The following is a 20,761-nucleotide window of genomic DNA, read 5'->3' as shown; positions in this document are numbered from 1 at the left end:
TCATAACTATTGTCTGACCTGCTGAGTATTCTCAAATAAAAGCAACTGGGTAAATTAAGATCAGGAATTTCAAACTCTCAGTGGACATTTTTAATGCCTTTATTCTTGAGAACCCAAGGCATCTGAACCAAAATTGGTGAACAAATATTTTGTGCATCAGTTGTATCCCTCAACAATAATACAATCTATTTGAAAAATTTGAACTGGTTAGCATGGACATAGTTTCAGAATTTAGAAACAGTTGCATGAGTCAGTGTTGGTGAATGGACTGCATCAAATATCCAACAGGAGTGTACCTTCTCTACTGAATGTAAGTTCACATGTTATGTTTCAGTCTCTATGTTTATTTGTTTGTTTTATTCCTACATTTCAGAAGAGCCACCTTGAAAGAATGAGCTTGGTTGCTGGTTGTTGCCATTTGGTCTCAGCAGTCTTTGGGCAGGCCAAGAGTCTCTTTAAAATTTGTTTTATTCAAATGCATATTCTCATAAGGACATTACACCCCTTAATGGAGTTTCTCAGTCAGTGATGAGAGAAGCAACACTTCAATTCCCACAGAGCACTGATTGGTCAGTTGGTCGTACAACAAGCCAACCATACAAATAGGGCAATATAAACTACCATTAGGCTGGGGAAGAATAGGCATTTAAAGTAAGAGTAAATGATCATTGGTGACACTGTTTAATTGCAATACATAACATTTTTACATGTATACTCACCCTGGCTTTTCCCAGAATCAGTCAAGCCAAGATATAAGAGCAAAGCACTTTGGATGCTGGAAATCTGAAATATATGCTTGAGGAACAGCACTCCACTTTAGACTAGACAGTTTACAGCCTTCTGGATTAAACACTGAATTCACAAATTTTAGATCATAACCTCTGCTTTGTTTTAAGGCAGCTGTTGGTGGTGATCCTGCTTTACCATTTACATTTCCTTCGGACAAATATTTTTCATTTGTTCCATTACCATCTCTTTTCGCTTTCAAGAGCATTCTTTAGTAATTTAGTTTCACCTGCCTCACTCTATCACAGATGTTCCCATCTATTCTTCCACTGCCCCTTCATGTGAAGCATGCATTCTGTTTCTCTTTCCAGCATTTTCAGTTTTTACTTCAAGCTAAAATATACATACTCTGGTGGTGTGAGCAAGCTATTTTGCTGGAGCATTCCCACAACATGAGCAAATGACCAGGCAAGAGGCATTCATTTAATAAGATAATTCAATCAAATTCACCCAAGGAAGGAGAAGTGCTCCGAAAGCTCGTGTGTTTGAAACAAACCTGTTGGACTTTAACCTGGTGCTGTAAGACTTCTTACTGTGCTCACCCCCAGTCCAACGCCGGCATCTCCACATCAATCAAATTTGATCATTGTAGAATGGTTACAAGCACAGGAGGCCACCATTTGGCCTGTCTGTGCCAGCACTCCGCAAGAGCAACTCAGCTAGTCCCAAACCCCCCCACCTTTTCTCCATTGTCTTGAAAATTCTCTCTTCAGATAATAATCCAATTTTTCCACGATTGAGTCTGCCTCCACTGCACCCTCGAGTACCTATCTGAGTTCATAATCGGCATTGCATTTTTCTTTGGTTTGCTCATTATTATTGTGACCTCATTTACATTGTTTTGCACAGCAAGATCATCAATAAAATTGATCTGTACAGCAAATAACAGAGGTCAAAATTAATGCCAACATTAAACACCTTACAAATGATGGATACAGACTCGTTTACATTGAATATAAAATAACGATTGCTAAAACGAGACACGTTGCTGAAACTTTTTGTCTTGCACTTATCAGGACACGGCCCAATTTTAATAGCAATAATTCCTTAAGTACCAATATTAGAATGAACATGTGGAGCACTAAAAATTCAAAGTATCCATTTTATTGAACATACAATCCATGACAAGGGACAAGTCTGTTTTGTGCTACTACATTGATACTGTTCAACTGTCTCCCATGAGAGTCTAATGGACAATTATTAATTTCACGTGCTGAAAAAATACTGGATAATAACATGAATTTTTTTAAGTGAAGACAAAAATCAGTGGAATAAAATTTTATTCCAGGTACAGTATCATGAAAAGCAGTTTCGAAGAAAAATACAACCAGGAGACATCAAATGAAACCAGTACAAAATTATGGCCAAAAAATACTATATTTGTAACCAGCAAGATCATTTGGGGCATTAATATACAATGTTAGCTTTTTCCAAAAACTATTTCCCTTCCCCAAACAATGACAATACATGCATTTAACAATTTAAAAACAGCAAATATGATTTTTTTTAAATATTGCATGTTAAAATTATCTAACAGGAATTAAATATACAAGTCCTACCAGAGCATTTAAAAGAATCTGGCACTACAAGAAATTGCCAATGGTGCACAATGTTTTCACTATACTGTGATTTAGATCTCTTCAATTCTACATTATGAACAGAATTCATCTGGCAGCCACAATCCCACCAACAATTTTCAATTAAATTATTTAACTTCCTTAAGAGTTTTCATCATCTCCTCTGGAAATGGCAACATGCTTAAATTCTAGAAAGACCAATTGACAGAGCTGTTAAAAATAAATAAATGAAGACAGGTCTTTGGCAGGCCAAATTAACATACTATGTATGTACACTCTGGTCAATTAGAAAAATGTAGATGTTACAATAGTAGACCAAGCTGCTGATCATCCTTTTACCTTTACATACAGCATGCCTAACTTCATTTATTTGTTTGCAGTCGGTGACATAAACTGGTAAATGGCAAGTAGCTGCTTGATTTGGATTTACTTCACATCAACAGTATAAATAATGTCTTTCTCCTTTCATAGGAATTAATAACACTGCATTGGTCCCTCGGGTGCTTTACCAACAGCTTAAAAGCTGACATCTAACTTTCTCTTCTGACACTCAACACAACACAGATGTTTCAGCAAGTCAAGGGACCATCTTTGTCTCAGGCTTCAATTATGAGGCACAAAGTCTTGAATCCACCATCATAAGGCAAAAAACACAAATTTCGGATGTATTTACTGATAATACGTACATTCTGTACATTCTGATTAATCCCATCAAACACTACCGTTGCAAGAATTTGGCATATGGCATTCCCCAGAATACAATCTTTGTTTTGAAAACTCATCTTAATTTCAGAAGGATTGCTCCATGACAAGTTCCTTTCTTTCACACAAGACAGTGTGAAAAAATACTGAAGCCAATTTCCTGTCTGTTTCATGGGCTGAGTCGTTTGATTAAACTTTGTATTTGTACTTTCTGGGAGAGAAAGGAGGGACTTAGATTTTTTCAAAAAGAATTATTTGATCAGAGTGTGGTGATGTATATTAATCAAACTACCGCACTGTGATAATTACCTTGAATTTCAAAATGACAATTTTTTAAATCCCTAGCCGAGAAATAAATTGCCAAAAATTTACATTCACTTTTCGTAAAAAAGTAAATAACATTATTCAAAATGCGAATTAGCTATAAGACTTACAATACAATTACATAGATACATATCAATACAGCACATTCAATCTGCCAAAATTATCACAAAGCCAATATGGATGTGTGCGCGCGTGTGTGCACATATATATAATATATATACGCATTCACACATAATGATTACAGCATTAATAATTACACTATGCCTACAGCCAGGTTTTACAAATTATAGTTTGTTTATGACAGCACAAATGCATGTTCGGTGGAGGTGCAGGAATTAAGGGAGACAATCACTGACCATTAACTTTGGTACTCCATAGAAACAAAAAGCTACTCTTTTGAAGCAGAAAATCATGCACAAAGACATCCCACCTTTGACAATGGACAGTGCAGATAGTTTAAAATGAGCTAACTGACCTATCTATAATCTCTGTGTTTTCAGCTCAAAGAGCAAAGAAACCCCTGAAAACGGTGGTATCCATTCACATTTCTGCTCTTTAAACAGTAACCAAAGCCCAGGACTCAGATTTTGAAAGCATGTTGCATTAGAATGAAAGTAATGATACAGGTTCATTTTCCATGACGTTATGGCAAACAAAACCATTCTGGTTTAAAATTAAGGATCTGGCAAGATTTTATCAAAACATGATTACAGTACCTTTTAACATATGTGTAAAAAAGTTAAGATACAAAATTGGTCATGGACACTGATCAGCCTACGTTAAAGAATAATACATAGCTAATGGCAAATATTATACAATGTGGAAGAGCACCAGTTTTTTTTCCCTCACTTGTTTTGGCATGTGTCCAACAAAACTGCTTTTAGAAGAATCTAGGAGCCGATACTGCAATGTTATTTGCTTACCATTTATCTTCTGCTCAAGTGCAGTTACTGCGATATGAGCCACATGATTTTAGCATGAGTAAAGCAATTTTTATATATTAAAAATTCAAAAATAGTGAAACAAATGCCATGAGTGGCAATATTAAAACTTTCCTCACTAAAAGCCCAAAAAGTAACATTTAAAAATTACACTGGTGCAAAGTAAGTATGTCAATGATGTCTCCAGCTACAGTTCTAAGAAAAAAGACCCAAGCAGAGATTTGAAAATCAGCAAATGTAGTGTACATAACATTTTGTTTGGCATATTTCAGTAAAACAATTCTAGTTATAGCAATAGAGTGGCACATAATAAATAGAAATTGAACCCCATATACTGTTTTACAAGTACACAACATTCTCAATATTGTATGTACTCTTACCTAAATCTATCCATGTTTTTGGGAATCCAAGAGTGGCAAAATGTACAGATGAGCAATCAGCTATTGCTTTCAAAGCTCCCATCTTTATAGCTTAAGATGAAGACAGATTGTTTAGCATGAAACTTGATGTTTAAATTATATGTATTAATAATTTAAAAATCACAGTAACAATACTTTCATCTATCAGAAAAAAAACACTATTATTATACCAATGGCAGCTTGGTTCCTGACAAAAACATTGCCATTTTTTCTGTGTACCATAGAGCATCAAGAGGAACAGATCACAAAAAGGGTCATTGTACCTCAAATATTCCTTTGGGGAGAAGAAAAGGAAGGGGTGTGCTTAAAGAAGCAAAAGAAAACCCGACCCTCCAAGTGCTGAAATTGGAATTTACAGTGAAAATTGTACATGAAGTCACAAAGTTTTGCCTAAAAAGTGGACTAGTGCTGCAAAGGTGTGTCAGCATCTTATGCCCCATTTTTGTTAAATAAAATCATAATATTTACTAAAACTCTGTGGAAGCGCACAGAGTCCAGAATGGCAATAAATTAGCATAATGCAAATTATTTTCACAGATAATACAGTTGCTCTTATTTTTTTCCACCAAGTCAGTTAATAAACTAGACCAGGTTATATTCCTTCAGGTTTAATTGTAGGATAGTGTCCTTGACAGCAGCAAAGACAAACCGTATATTTTCTGTATCTGTGGCACATGTGAAGTGAGAGTAGATAATTTTGTCACTATCTGGATTCAGGTCCACAAACATCTTCAAAATAAACTCTCTTGCTGCTTGTGCATCTCGCTGTGGTCCTGTTAATGAGATAATTTGACAGAGCACAGTTAATTAATGACATGTCCCTCAGTATTAATGTGTCCATATAGAGGTGTTACAATAGCTGTATATTCAGTACAACTATAGCCAATTCAAAGCTAAGCATATGGTTTATTTTGTCAAACGGATGATCAGAACTTGTAACCAAAGTGTTTCTACACATGATAAGTAAATTATTAAATAATTTACAAAGTCACCCTTAAAATAGTCTTCCAGATAGTTCAATTCATAATGCAACTTATTTTCAGTGACAATGCATGATGAGAATACATAATTTAGCATGTCAACTCGTTGCAATACCAAGGGAGGCGCTGCACTGTAAGATCTGCCATCCTTTGAATGAAATATGCAATCAAAATCCTATTTACCAATTCCTCTGGTCCAGGTGGATATTATGGATCCAATGCCCCTGTACACAAAAACTGAATGTTCTTCAAATATCCCGGTCGACATTTCCCACCACCTCAACCAACTTCACCAAAAACTAAAGATTAATGGATCATTCATAAGACAACAAAGGAAAATGGAGTCCTTATTTTATGTCTAGGAGGCATGGAATAAAAAAAAGGAGATAGTGGTGGAATCGTACAGCAGTTTAGTTGATCCACATCACTTCTCGGCCCTTTGGCTAAGATGAGCATGAGGTCAGGTGTGATGCCTGGGTCTGCTATGTCTCTCTTGTGGAGGCCATGAACTGAATTCAATTTGAATTGGTTTTTGGAGCAGGCAAGGAGCTGAATTAGGGATTTGCCACTGTCCACACTCTCAGCTCTGGCTTTGTAACTCTGATAAAGTAATTTATGAAAAGTTTAGTTGACCCACAATTGGGCATATTGTGTGCAGTTCTGGGCATGACATTATAGGCAGGATATGAAAAAAAAACAGAAACAGCAATATAGAAGCACTAAGATGTTACCAAGTATGAAGAGTTAGAATTGTGAAGGGAGAGTTGAGCATTTCATTAGAACTGAAAAGGTAACCAATTGATATTTTCATGATCTGAATGGTTGATGATGAATTGTTTCCTCTTTTCCGCTGGTTGATGATTACAATGGTTTCTTTAAAATAAGAAATAAAATAAAATAAGAAATATTAAAGGGTATAGATAGGGTGAAAAATTGGAGGATTTTCCAAAGGGTGGAATTTAAAATTACCAGGAGGCACAAGTTCAAGGTGGTGGGGGACAGATTCAGTGGAGATGTGCGGGGGAAGTTTATTTTAAAACAGAGGGTGGTGGTCATCTGGAATGCACTGCCAAGTGAGGTGGTTGAGGCAGATACGTTAATGACCTTTAAGACTCATCTGGAAAGGCACGTGAACAGACGGGGTACAAAAGAATACAAGCGGTTGGTCTAGATGGGACTCATGATCGGCGCAGGCTTGGAGTGCCCAAGGGTCTGTTGCTGTGCTGTATTGCTCTTTGATATATGAAGTGAGTAAGCCAGTGGGATCAAATGATGTGACTCGTGGAGAAAAACATTAGTGCAGACTTGAAGAAGTGCGTTGTTCTATGCAGTGCTGTTCGGGTCCATCATTCCATTCTCTTTCGTTTGTGAATCCTTACTTTTGCAAATAGTGACATATTGTACAATGAATGCTTTCAAACATTTAAAGAAATGTGATGGCATTCTATAAATCCATAATACAAGGAAACAAATTAACCATTTGATTTTTTCAGCCACTTCAGCTTATCCTGGGCTCTCTGTAAAATCCCACCTGACAGGAATCAATTGCTGTCGGTTTCCAGGCAGAATACTGACCCTGACCAATCCATTGGCCATCAGCCAACCAGTCAAAACAAACCTCTTCAATCTCGTGTGCCATAAATTCTGGGCTCTTCTGCCCAAAATACACAACTTTATAATAGTGCACTACTATTTTGACACTTTGAGATCCTTATTTCCTCTGCTAGACTTAAAAGTATTTTTCCACTAACGATCCATGGATGAAAAACGATAAAGACAAAATAACAGAAATAGGACTAAGGCAATCAACAGGAAGGGTCCACACAAGCGATACAATGGGATGTGCACGCAGCTTCCAGTAAACCATAAGGAACCAAACACGGTAGCGTTGTGGATAGCACAACTGCTTCACAGCTCCAAGGTCCCAGGTTCGATTCCGGCTTGGGTCACTGTCTGTGCGGAGTATGCACATCCTCCCCGTGTGCGCGTGGGTTTCCTGCGGGTGCTCCGGTTTCCTCCCACAGTCCAAAGATGTGCAGGTTAGGTGGATTGGCCATGATAAATTGCCCTGAGTGTCCAAAATTGCCCTTAGTGTTGGGTGGGGTTGCTGGGTTGTGGGGATAGGGTGGAGGTGTTGACCTTGGGTGGGGTGCTCTTTCCAAGAGCCAGTGCAGACTCGATGGGCCAAATGGCCTCCTTCTGCACTGTAAATTCTATGAAAATTAACCACCAAACACCAAAGAGGCCTCAATGTAGAAAAGGATAATCGGTTTGAAGAGATGGATAGCTGGGACAAAAGTTCACTTAGCACATGGTGGCATTGCAAATTAGTTTAGAAGAGTAAATGGACCAGGATCTACATCCAAATCAAATAGCAAGACATTGAGCACTGTTAATATTACAACGGTATTGCTGGCAAAAACATACGATAGGCATTTTGGGGACTGAGGCTGTTTGCTCGAGTCGGAAAATTTCCTGACTTGCCAGGCCGTCTGTCTAAAAAATTACTCTGATATGTGAATTTTATTTCTGGAGGCCGATGCGAGATGCGGTCAGATCTACTGGCCTTGGAAACAGAGCTTAGGCAGCCACCCGGGTGTGAGTGAGAGCAGAGGTGGGTTAGTTAGAAGGCCTGCTTCAGTTCTCTGGGGAAAAAAGTATTTGGCCTCTAGCCCTCACATCTTACACCCTCTCACCTACCCCAAGCCACCTCATACCCTTTCATGCCTGCTCAATGGCAACTCAACCATCCACCCCTTATATTCCCATGCCAACTCATGCCCCTCACCCATCCTCATGCCCTGCATGCCAATTCTATAATGGCTCACCTATTATCCAGCAATGCGCAGACCATAGCAGCCATGTGGAGATAAATAACACATTTATAACAATCTAATACGCCTCTCTCTCTTCTGAAAAAACATCCATTCATAAAATCTATTCAAAGCTTTTAAATCTCAAGTTGTTAATCTCTTATAAAAAGAAGCACCTGTGCCACAAACCACATCAAAGATAGCTACTCATATAATAGTATCTTTAAGCTATCCAACTGTGAACTCCGAATCCTCTGCTGAGATAATTGTACATTTTGAATCTCAGCCAAGCATTCATAAATACATAATAATTGCCCTGAGGCAAATGCCAACAAAGAGCTCTACTGAAAGTGCACGGCTAAATGCTGCTTTTTTTAAAGCCAATGCCTGTCAATGTAATCCAGCAGGAAGTTTCAGAAACTCTCAGTGATAACTACAAGCCTGTGTTTTTAAAAAAAGTTTAAACAGCAGGCAGTTAAAAAAAAAATCAGATCATGACATGTTACACCTATCCATGCTGCAAGAGCTGTGTGTCTACTCCATCAATTTGTGACTCCGTACTATGGATTAAGGCTCTTGCAACAGCCAAAATTTGGATCATTTTACCTCAGCTAATTTTGAATGGATGACTTGATTTGTTATTTGTGCCTAAGTGAATCATGCCCTGCCCCCTTTCATCTACCAGTATGGATGGTTTGTCACAAATGGGGCAGCATTTCCAAATCTAGATATTTCCTGCCATTTTTAAGGACCGTGGTGTCTTCCCAGCTCCATGGAAATCCAGTATAAGCTCAGCACAAACCCTTACCTCACTCATATTTACAATACACCAACTGATATACTGTACAGTTTAACATATCATGACAATTTGCCAGCTAATTGATTCCTTACTGCAGCAACACTACATAACCTGGTGAATTATATAAAATAGAGCTATGGACTGGATTTTAAATCCAGGGTCAGGAAGTGTGGATCATTTCATGGGTTCGGACTCCATGTCATGATGAAAACGGCCTAAATGAGATCAACATCACTAGTGGCACCAGGAGTGACCTGGAGATGGCACCCAGTAATTGAGGCGCTTTGGAAAAGCAAGAAGCAGCCATGACTGGGCTTGCTGTTCAGAGGGCGAGACGGGGGCTTTTGATAGTCTATTCAACACTTCCTCCTCAACAGTGACTCTGGAGCCCATGAAGTCTCATGGCACCAGGTCAAACATGGGCAAGGAAACCTCTTGCTGATTATAATGTACTATCCGCTCTCAGCTAATGAATTAGTACTCCGGTATGCTGAATCAGTACTCTGCCATGTTGAACACCATTTGGAGGAAGCATCAAGGGTGGCAAGGGCTCAAAATGTGCTCTGGGTTGTGGTGCTTTGTCAACTTTCAGTAATGAAAGTCAATGTTGAACTCTTCTAGGAACAGAGTTTTCTCGTCTGTCTCCACTGCAATTTGAAGAGATCTCTGTCTCCACTAGGACTGTGTGATGGTCACTTCTACTGATACAGTCATGGACAGATGCATCTGCAGCAGGCAGGTTAGTGAGGATGAGGTCAGTATGTTTTTCCCTCTTGTTAGTTCTATCACCAGCTACAGCAGTCCCAGTCTAGCAGCTATGTGCTTTAGGACCCAGCCAGTACAATTTGAGGTGGTAATACTGAGCAACTCTTGGTAATGGACATTGAAGTCCTCCAACCAGAGTATATTCTGCACACTTGCTACCTTCAGTCCTCCAAGTGGTCTTCAACATGGAGGAGTATTATCAGCTATGGGAGATGGTACATGGTAATCAGCAGGAAGTTTTCTTGCACAAGTTTTACCTGGTGCCATGAGACTTCAAGGAATCCAGAATCAATCCTGAGGAATTCCAGGACAACCCCTTCCTAACCATATATCACTGTGCCGCCACCACTGTTGGGTCTGCCCTATTGGTGGGAAGGGCATACACAGCAATGGTGATGGAGAGACTTCCGGTGACATGAATGTGCTGAATGGACGCACATCAGGTGGCTCTCCCCCAGACCAGGACCAAACAGTCACTTCTAGGCGAATTTTGCCAAAAAATTCAAAGACAACTTTTTTTTTTTTTTTTTTAAATAATTTTTATTGAAAGAGTTTTTCCATACAGACATTTACCCCTACTAATTTTTAAATTATTTACAACACAATCCCTCTAGGCAAATATCCCTCCCTCGCCCGCCCTCTCGCGCGCACCAGCCCTCCCCCCCCCCCCCCCCCAAGCAACAACTTAACAAACAAAGCAGCCTACAGTTTCAGACATGAGCAGCGAGCAGACTTGCCCGCGTTACAGTCGTGCATGTCCCCCCACGACCATTGCTGCGCTGCCCCCCCCCTCCCCCGCCCCGCCCCCCCCCCCCCCGGGTTGCTGCTGCCACGACCCCGTACGCCTATCTCTGATCTAAAAAGTCAAGGAAAGGTTGCCACCGCCTGGAGAATCCCTGTACCGACCCTCTCAGGGCAAATTTGATCCTTTCTAGCTGAATATAGCTAGCCATATCGTTAATCCAAGTTTCAACGCTTGGAGGCCTCACATCCTTCCATTGAATTAATATCCTTCGTCGAGCCACTAGGGACGCAAAGGCCAGTATTCCGGCCTCCCTGGCCTCCTGTACCCCCGGTTCTACCCCGACCCCAAAGATCGCAAGCCCCCATCCTGGTTTGACCCTGGACCCCACCACCTTCGACACCGTCCTTGCCACCCCCTTCCAGAACCCTTCCAGCACCGGACATGCCCAGAACATATGCACATGGTTCGCTGGGCCTCCCAGACATCTGACACACCTGTCCTCACCCCCAAAGAACCGGCTCATCCTTGTCCCCGTCATGTGAGCTCTATGCAGCACCTTAAATTGAATGAGGCTCAGCCTCGCACACGAGGAGGAAGAATTGACCTTCTCCAGTGCATCCGCCCACGTCCCGTCTTCTATCTGCTCTCCCAGCTCCACTTCCCACTTGGCTTTCAGCTCCTCCCCTGATGCTTCTTCCGCCTCCTGCATTATCTTGTAGATGTCTGATATCTTCCCCCCTCCGACCCAGACCCCCGAGAGCACCCTATCACTCGCCCCCTTACTGGGGAGCAGGGGGAACCCCTCCACCTGCCGCCTCGCAAATGCCTTCACTTGTAAATATCTGAACATGTTTCCCGGGGGGAGCTCAAACTTCTCCTCCAGCCCTCCCAGGCTCGCAAACCTCCCCTCTATAAACAGGTCCTTCAGCTGCCGTATGCCCACCCTGTACCAGCTCTGAAATCCCCCGTCGATGTTCCCCGGGATGAATCTATGGTTCCCTCTTATTGGCGCCGCCAACAGACCTCCCATTTCCCCCCTGTGTCGCCTCCACTGCCCCCATATCTTGAGGGTGGCCGCCACCACCGGGCTCGTGGTGTACCTCGTGGGGGGGAGCGGCCATGGTGCCGTTACTAGGGCCCCCAGGCTTGTGTTGCCACAGGACGCCCTCTCCATTCGTTTCCAAGCTGCCCCCTCCCCTCCCATCATCCACTTGCGCACCATTGACACATTTGCCGCCCAGTAATACCCCGAGAGATTGGGTAGTGCCAGCCCTCCACTGTCCCTACTCCGCTCCAAAAAGACCCTTCTCACCCTTGGGGTGCCATGCGCCCACACGTAGCTCATGATGCTACTCGTCACCTTTTTGAAGAAGGCCCTAGGGAGGAAGATGGGCAAGCACTGAAATAAAAACAAGAACCTTGGGAGGACCGTCATTTTGATTGACTGCACCCTCCCCGCCAGCGACAACGGTACCATGTCCCACCTCTTAAATTCCTCCTCCATCTGTTCCACCAGCCTGGAAAAGTTCAACTTGTGGAGGGTCCCCCAGTTCCTTGCCACCTGCACCCCTAAGTACCTAAAGCTCTTTCCTGCTCGCTTGAAGGGGAATCTCCCAATACCCTCTCCCTGATCCCCCGGGTGTATCACAAAAACCTCGCTTTTGCCCAAATTTAGTTTGTACCCCGAAAAGTCCCCAAACTCTGCTAATAGTTCCATTATCTCCGGCATTCCCCCTTCTGGGTTTGCCACGTACAGCAGTAGATCATCCGCATACAGCGATACTCGATGTTCCTCCCCTCCCCTAGTCAGTCCTCTCCACCCCCCTGAACCCCTCAGTGCCATCGCCAACGGTTCAATCGCCAGTGCGAAAAGTAGGGGGGATAGGGGACATTCCTGCCTGGTCCCTCGGTGGAGCCCGAAGTACTCCGACCTCCTCCCGTTTGTCACTACACTCGCCGTCGGGGCCGAGTAGAGCAACTTCACCCACTTAATAAACCCTTCCCCAAACCCAAACCGTTCCAACGTCTCCCACAGGTACTCCCACTCCACCCTATCGAATGCCTTCTCCGCGTCCAGCGCTACCACTATCTCAGCCTCCCCCTCCACTGCCGGCATCATAATTACATTCAGCAATCTCCGCACGTTCGTGTTGAGCTGCCGCCCCTTCACGAACCCTGTCTGGTCCTCATGGATTACCCCTGGCACACAATCCTCTATTCTAGCTGCCAGGATCTTTGCCAGCAACTTGGCATCCACGTTCAGAAGCGAGATAGGCCTGTAGGACCCGCACTGCACGGGGTCTTTATCCCGCTTCAATATCAGGGAGATCAGAGCCTGCGACATTGTCGGGGGCAGAACCCCCCCCTCTCGCGCCTCATTCAAGGCTCGTACCAGTACCGGTCCCACCAAGTCCACATTTTTCTTGTAGAATTCCACCGGGAACCCATCTGGCCCCGGCGCCTTCCCCGCTTGCATCTGACCTATTCCCTTGACTAGCTCCTCTAGCCCTATTGGCGCCCCCAGCCCTTCTACCAGCCCCTCCTGGACCCTTGGGAACCTCAATTTGTTTAGGAAGTCCTCCATTCCCCCTCTCCTCGTCGGCGGCTCAGACCGATACAACTCCTTGTAAAAATCCCTGAAGACCCCATTCACTTCTTGCCCCTTCTGCACTACCTTCCCGCCCCTCTCCTTCACTCCCCCAATCTCCCTAGCCGCATCTCGTTTGCGAAGCTGGTGTGCCAGCATCCTGCTCGCCTTTTCCCCATACTCATAGACCGCGCCCTGTGCCCTTCTCCACTGCGTCTCTGCCTTCCTGGTGGTCAGCGTCGAACTTGACCTGCAGGCTGCGCCGTTCTCCCAGCAGCCCCTCCTCTGGTGCCTCCGCATATCTCCTATCCACTTCCAATAGCTCCCCCACCAGCCTCTCCCTCTCCTGCCTCTCCTTTCTTTCTCTGTGTGCCCTTATGGAGATCAGCTCTCCCCTGATCACTGCCTTCAGGGCCTCCCAGACCATCCCCACCTGCACCTCACCCGTGTCATTCAAGTCCAGATAGCTCTCAATGCTCTTCCGGACCCTTTTACACACCTCGTTGTCCGCTAACAGCCCCACATCCAGCCGCCACAGCGGGCGCTGGTCCCGCGCCTCCCCCATTTCCACATCCACCCAATGTGGTGCATGATCAGAGATCGCAATGGCCGAGTACTCAGCTTCCCGTACCCTCGGGATCAGCCCCCTGCTCAACACGAAGAAATCGATTCTGGAGTACACTCTATGGACGTGGGAGAAAAAGGAATACTCCCTCGCCCTCGGCCTACCAAACCTCCATGGGTCTACTCCTCCCATCTGCTCCATGTACCCCCTCAGCACTTCTGCCGCTGCCGGTCTCCTATTGGTCCTTGAGCTCGATCTGTCTAGCCCGGGGTCCAGCACTGTGTTAAAGTCCCCCCCCATGATCAAGCCCCCTGCCTCCAGTCCCGGAATGAGGCCCAATAGGCGCCTCATAAAACCCGCGTCATCCCAGTTCGGGGCATATACGTTGACCATCACCACTTTCTCCCCCTGCAGCTTACCCTTCACCATCACATACCTACCCTCCTTATCCGCCACCACCTCCTCCGCCACGAACGACACCCTCTTTCCCACCAGAATCGCCACCCCCCGGTTCTTTGCGTCCAATCCAGAGTGGAACACCTGTCCCACCCACCCCCTTCTCAGGCGAACCTGGTCCACTACCTTCAAATGGGTCTCCTGTAACATTGCTACATCAGCCTTCAGTCCCTTCAGGTGTGAGAATACCCATGATCTCTTGACCGGCCCATTCAGCCCCCTCACGTTCCAAGTGATCAGCCGGGTCGCGGGACGACCCGCCCCCTTCCCCTGCCGATTAGCCATGTCCTGTTCCCTGCTCGCCCCGGGTCGACCCTCCCCTTCTAACCCGCTCCCCATGGCGATGTCCCCCTCCCCCCACCTCTCCAGTCCTCCACTTCCCGTTTCTGGTCTTTTCAGCAGCAACCCGGTGTCCCTCCCTAACCCCCCCCCCCCCCCCAGGCTAGGACCCCTCCTAGCCGCGATGTACCCTCCATCGTACTCCCGTAAGTCAGCTTGTTCACGCTGACCCGGCTGCTCCTGCCACACTCCGACTCCCCCGGCTCGGGGGGGGCCTCCCCCCCCTTGCCACTCCTCCCTGGCCCCGCTCCAGCGCGGGAAAGGTCGCCATTGCTAGCCACGCCCCGCACTCCTCCCCTCCCCCCTCCTCTGCCCCGCGCGCGGGAAAACAGAGGAAAGCCCGCGCTTTCGCCCTGCCACACCCCACCCCGCCATCTTCAGTTCCACCCCCGTCCCCGTCCATGCCTGTAAAGAACCCCCCCTAGGAGCCCATATCCCCGATCTGCTCTCCCCCCCGTCCCGCCTCCCCAACTCATCATTATAAATAACAGATAGATAACAAATAACAATGTACTTAACAGTCGCCCTCTACCAAACAGCATAAATAACCATAAATAACCATGAATAACCACAATAACAATAACTAAGGGAAGTTGGCAAAGGGGGGAAAAAAAACATCAGAAGAAAAACCACAGCAAGAGTTCAAAATCCAAACAAAGAATTCAGCTGAAAGTACCCGAGCGGCTACGGCCGCCAAGTATCCCCTGGGTCTAATTCGAGTCCAGTTTCTCTTCCTGTACAAAGGCCCACGCCTCCTCTGGGGACTCAAAATAGTGGTGTTGGTTCCTGTAGGTGACCCACAAGCGCGCTGGCTGCAGCATTCCGAACCTGATCCGTTTTGCATGTAGCACCGCCTTCGTCCGGTTGTACCGGGCCCGCCGCTTTGCCACCTCCGCACTCCAGTCCTGGTAGACCCTCACCGTCGAATTCTCCCACTTGCTGCTCCTTTCCCTCTTGGCCCACTCCAGCACTCTCTCACGGTCGCTGAGTCGCTGGAACCGCACCAGCACCGCCCTCGGGGGCTCATTTGCTCTTGGCCTCCTAGCCATGACCCTGTAGGCCTCTTCCAGCTCCAGGGGCGAAGGGACGGCCCCTGCCCCCATCAGGGAGCTCAGCATTTCTGCTACATATCCCGGGAGGTCTGACCCCTCCAGGCCTTCTGCCAGGCCCAAGATCCTCAGGTTCTTCCGCCTCATTCGGGTATCCAGCTCCTCAAAACGGCTCTGCCATTTCAGGTGGAGTGCCTCGTGCACCTCTACCTTTCCCACGAGGACCGTGGCCTCCTCCTCCCTCGCAGTCATCTCCTGCTGCAGCTCCCGAATCGACGCCTCTTGGGTCGCCTGGGCTCCCATCAGCCTGGTGGTCGTCGCATTCATTGACTCCAAGAGCTCCATTTTCAGCTCCGTAAAGAAGCGCAGGAGAGCGACCTGCTGCTCCTCCGCCCATTTCCTCCATTCCTCGGGTGCGCCACCGGCCGCCATTTTGGTCTTCTTCCCCCGCTTTTTTTTGGGAGCTGCTGTTGCTTTCTTTACCACCCCACTCCGGGTACCGACCATAAAGTTGGTCTGGTTCTCTTCAGGGAGCCTTCCCCCACCGGGATTTGTCCTTACAGCGCCGTTGGGGCCCTCCAATCGGCCCGAAAACACCTTTGTAGCAGGAGCAGCCAAACGTGCGACTTAGCTGGTCATAGCCGCAACCGGAACCTCAAAGACAACTTAACCTCAATGGTAAGAAGAAAAGATCAGTACCAAAATGCCAGCAAACGGGAACTCGAGGGGTTGAAGGGCCGGCAGAAGTGTCAAAAAGGGCCACAAGCAGCAGGCGGACGAGCCGGCGGACCGATGAGGCGAGGGAGCTCCGGCCACCCAAGAGAGAGGGAGACTATCGTCGCGAGCATCAGCTCTCCCCCACCACCCGGATACGGATCGAAGACACTCGTTATGAAGGAACTGATCGCAATGAAAGAGGAGATCAGGATTGAAATCCGGGTGTCGGTCAAGGTGGCGGTGACAGAGGTGATAGTCACCATACAAAACAACGATGCCGAGTTGGGGAAGAAGGTGGAAGCACAGGAAAGGACAATCCATGAACTAATGAAAGCCTCAACAGACCAGAGCAACAGGATCGTCGCCCTGGAGGCAAAATTAAAAGGTTGATAGCAGCCTTAAAAGGGAAAATCGAGGACCAAGAAAACAGGTCCCGACACCAGACCATCCAGATTGTGGGCCTGCTGGAAGGTATTGAGAGCAGAGACCTGATGGGTTACATTGCCTGAATACTGGGCAACCTAGTCAGGAGAGACAGCTTCCCCAACCCCCCAGAAACCCAAGGAGTGGGAACAACCAAGGGCGGTCATCGCGAAGCTACACTGATACCAGGATCGTGAGAGGATCCTGAGGTGGACAAGACAGTCTAAGACGAGTAGCTGGAAAGACAGAATCCGATTATATCAAGATATTGGTGCAGCCCTGGCAAAATGCAGGGCCGAATTTAATCCAGCAAAATCGGCCCTGTACAAGAACAGGGTGTGATTCAGAATGCTGTTCCCAGCCAGGCTCTGGGTCACGTACCAGAACAAGGAGCATTACTTTAACACCACGGAGGATCGAACAAATTCATATGGACCAACAGCCTGGGCAATGGGCAGGCAAGGCAGCTATGAAGGCAGATTAGAGAAGGATTGCTAAAGAAATTGCGCGGAACTGTGCTGCCTCACTCTGATCAAAAAGACCAAGTCACAGGGAAGGGAAATGTAGGTGAGGGTGAGACACAGGCAGAGAAAGCAGACAGTCAGCGGGCACAAGTTAGGGACTCGATCAGCCCCAGAAAGGGGGTGAACTACACTAGCAGGGACAGGTAGCACGTGAAGACAGACAGTAAGGGGGACCGCGGTGCACCTCCCAGCAAGCAGTGGGTGTCTGGCCAGTGGGGGGAGGGGGGAAGGAGAGAGAGAGAGAGATATGGCATAGGGAGGGGGAAACACATGGGGGGAGGGGAGGAAAGGGAGAGGGCGACACAGTTTTCATAAAAAAAGCCCATGGTGGAAAATCGACACACACTGACTGATCATGGGGGGCGCAGATTGCTCGGAAACTGGGAGCATTCATGGAACAGATGGGGGCAGTGGACCTGTGGCGGTTCCTATACCCCGGTGAGAAAGAAATCTCGTTCTTTTCGCCGGTGCACAAAGTATATTATCAGATTTACTTTTTTGCAGTGGGAAAATCGGTGCTTCCAAAAATAGTAAGGGTAGAATACTCCACAATTGTAATCTCCGGCCACATTACATGGGTGTGAGGTTGGAGACAGTCCGTGTTCAGCGCCCCATGTGGAAGTTGGATATGGACCTTTTGGCCGATAAAGTCTTCTGCCAGAAAGCATCACAGACCATAGGCGAGTACATCACTAACAACCAGAACAGGGAATTTGCACCTTCCACATTCTGGGAGGCAATGAAGGCTGTGATTAGGACTGAGATTATAGCCTACAGGGAACAGAGGGCGGCTAGGCAACAACTGATCAGACTCCATTCTGGAGGTCAACAGAAAGTACTCCGAAGCCCGATCGTAGAACTTCTGGCGGACAGGAAAAAGCAACAAATGGACTTTAACCTGCTGTCCACCAGGAAAGCAGCGCACCAACTCTGCCAGACATGGGGGACCTTATACGAACGCGGAGAAAAGGCTAGCCGCATACTGGCTCTCCAGCTGAGACAGCAGGCAGCCACGAGGGAGACAGCACAGGTGAAGAATAGCGGAGGCAGACTGGTAGCAGAACCAAAAGAGGTCAACTGAGCATTTGAGACTTTCTACCGAGGACTGTACGCCTCCGAATCCCCCATGGGGATGAAATCGTTTTTCGATGGACTTCATATGCCAGTCATGGGAGATGATAAGCAGGGGGATCTGGAAACACCAATGAGATCATGGAGAACATCAGCTCCATGCAGGCGGGGAAGGCGCCAGGATCCGTTAGGTTCCCAGTGGACTTCTGTAAAAACACTGCACCAGCCCTGGCCGCACACCTACGGTACATGTTCGTGGACTCGCTAGCAAGGGACACCCTGCCTCCAATGCTAACACATGCCACGATATTGCCGATACCCAAAAAAGACCACACTGACTCTCTTCCCAACTTTTACAGATGCACCATAGAAAGCATCCTATCCGGCTGCATCACAGCCTGGTATGGCAACTGCTTCGCCCAAGACCTCAAGAAACTTGAGAAAGTCGTGAACACAGCCCAGTCCATCATACGAACCTGCCTCTATCTACACCTCCCGCTGCCTCGGGAAAGCGGACAGCATAATCAAAGCTCCCTCCCACCCAGTTTACTCACTCTTCCAACTTCTTCCATTGGGTAGGAGATACAAAAGTCTGAGAACACACATGAACAGATTCAAAAACAGCTTCTTCCCCACTGCTACCAGACTCCTAAATGACCGTTGTATGGACTGACCTGATTAATACTACACTCCTGTATGCTTCATTCGATGCCGGTGTCTATGTATTTACATTGTGTACCTTGTGTTGCCCTTTTACGTATTTTCTTTTTATTTTATTTTCATGTACTAAATGATCTGTTTGAGCTGCTTGCAGAAAAATACTTTTCACCGTACCTCGGTACAAGTGACAATAAACAAATCTAATCCAATCCAATCCAAGATAAAGACCTGACGGAATGCGGATCTTATAGACTCATTTCGCTGCTCAATGTAGACGCAAAGACTCACAAAAGTCCTGGCCAAGAGACTAGAGAACTGCGTACTGGAGTTGGTCACAGAGGACCAGATGGGCTTTGTCAAGGGTAGACAGCTAACTGCGAACATCAGGCGGCTGCTGAATAATGACCCCATCGGGGAGAGAACACCAGAGGTGATCGTCTCCCTGGACGCAGAAAAGGCCTTCGACAGAGTCGAATGGAAATATTTCATTGAGGAACTGGAGCGGTTTGGGCTAGGGACCACCAGCCTCATGGGTGAAACTCCTGTACATCCCCAAGGTGAGCGTTCGAACCAACACCACCAGCTCTAAATATTTCTAGCTGCACAGAGGCACAAGGCAGGGTGCCCACTATTGCTGCTCCTGTCCGCCCTGGAAATCCAACCCCTGGCTATCGCCCTGCAAGATGCAAAAAGCTGGAAGGGCATCCAAAGAGGAGACAGAGGGCATAGAGTTTCACTCTATGCAGATAACCTGCTCCATCCGTCTCATGGATTCATAGAAGATAGGCGGAGGCCTTTTGGCCCTTCGAGCCTGCTTCGCCATCTATCATGATCATGGCTGATCATTCAACTCAATAGCCTAATCGTGTTTTCTCCCCATAACCTTTGATCCCATTCGCCCCAAGTGCGATATCTAGCTGCCTTGGACTCAACAGAACAGCCTAAAGGCAATCATGAAGCTCCTGGAAGAGTTCGGAGCCTTCTTGGGATACAAACTCAACCTGGGCAAGAGCGAGGCATTGCCAGTGAGGGACAGAGCTGGAGGGACTACCATTCAAACAAGCCCAAAACGAATTCCGCAACCCAGGGTTCCAGATAGCCCATTGCTGGACACGGATCTACAAGTGGAAGTGGAATCTGACCAGTCTGGAGGAGGAAGTCAAAAAGGACCTACGAGATGGGGTGCACTCCCACTTCCCTGGTGGGGAGGATTCAGACGATCAAGATGAGCGTATTGCCAAAGTTCCTCTTCCTGTTTAGATCCATATCGATCTTCATCTCAAAATATAGACAAAATTATCATGGCGTTTGTGTGTGGGGGTAAGAACACAAGGATCCCTAAGTCGACATTGCAGAGGAGGAAAAATATCGGTGGCCCGGCCCGGTGGCCCTGCAATACAGCCACCGGGCAACCACAGCCGAGAGGGTGAAGGGATGGATACGAGAACCCAACATGGAACGGGTGAGGCTGGAGGAGACCTCCTGCAAGGGAACGACCCTCCGAGCCCTCGCCATGGCA

General features: G+C 46.7%; 1 protein-coding gene across 4 annotated transcripts in view; it reads right to left on the bottom strand.

Annotated features, from left to right (window-relative positions):
- Positions 1-1,874: 1,874 nt before the first annotated feature.
- Positions 1,875-20,761, bottom strand: part of LOC119970383 (guanine nucleotide-binding protein G(q) subunit alpha) — a 318,243-nt gene continuing 299,356 nt past the window's right edge. For all 4 annotated transcript variants that reach the window (XM_038804914.1, XM_038804913.1, XM_038804916.1 and 1 more), the window contains one exon: positions 1,875-5,522. In XM_038804914.1, the coding sequence (XP_038660842.1) occupies positions 5,332-5,522 (191 nt within the window). In that variant the 3' untranslated portion in view covers positions 1,875-5,331. The remainder of the gene's footprint in view (positions 5,523-20,761) is intronic.

The sequence above is a fragment of the Scyliorhinus canicula genome, chromosome 8 (assembly GCF_902713615.1).
Source record: "Scyliorhinus canicula chromosome 8, sScyCan1.1, whole genome shotgun sequence".
In the NCBI taxonomy this organism is placed as follows: domain Eukaryota; kingdom Metazoa; phylum Chordata; class Chondrichthyes; order Carcharhiniformes; family Scyliorhinidae; genus Scyliorhinus; species Scyliorhinus canicula.
The sequence above is the reverse complement of the archived record's forward strand: the minus strand, read 5'-3'. Positions and strand labels throughout refer to the sequence as shown.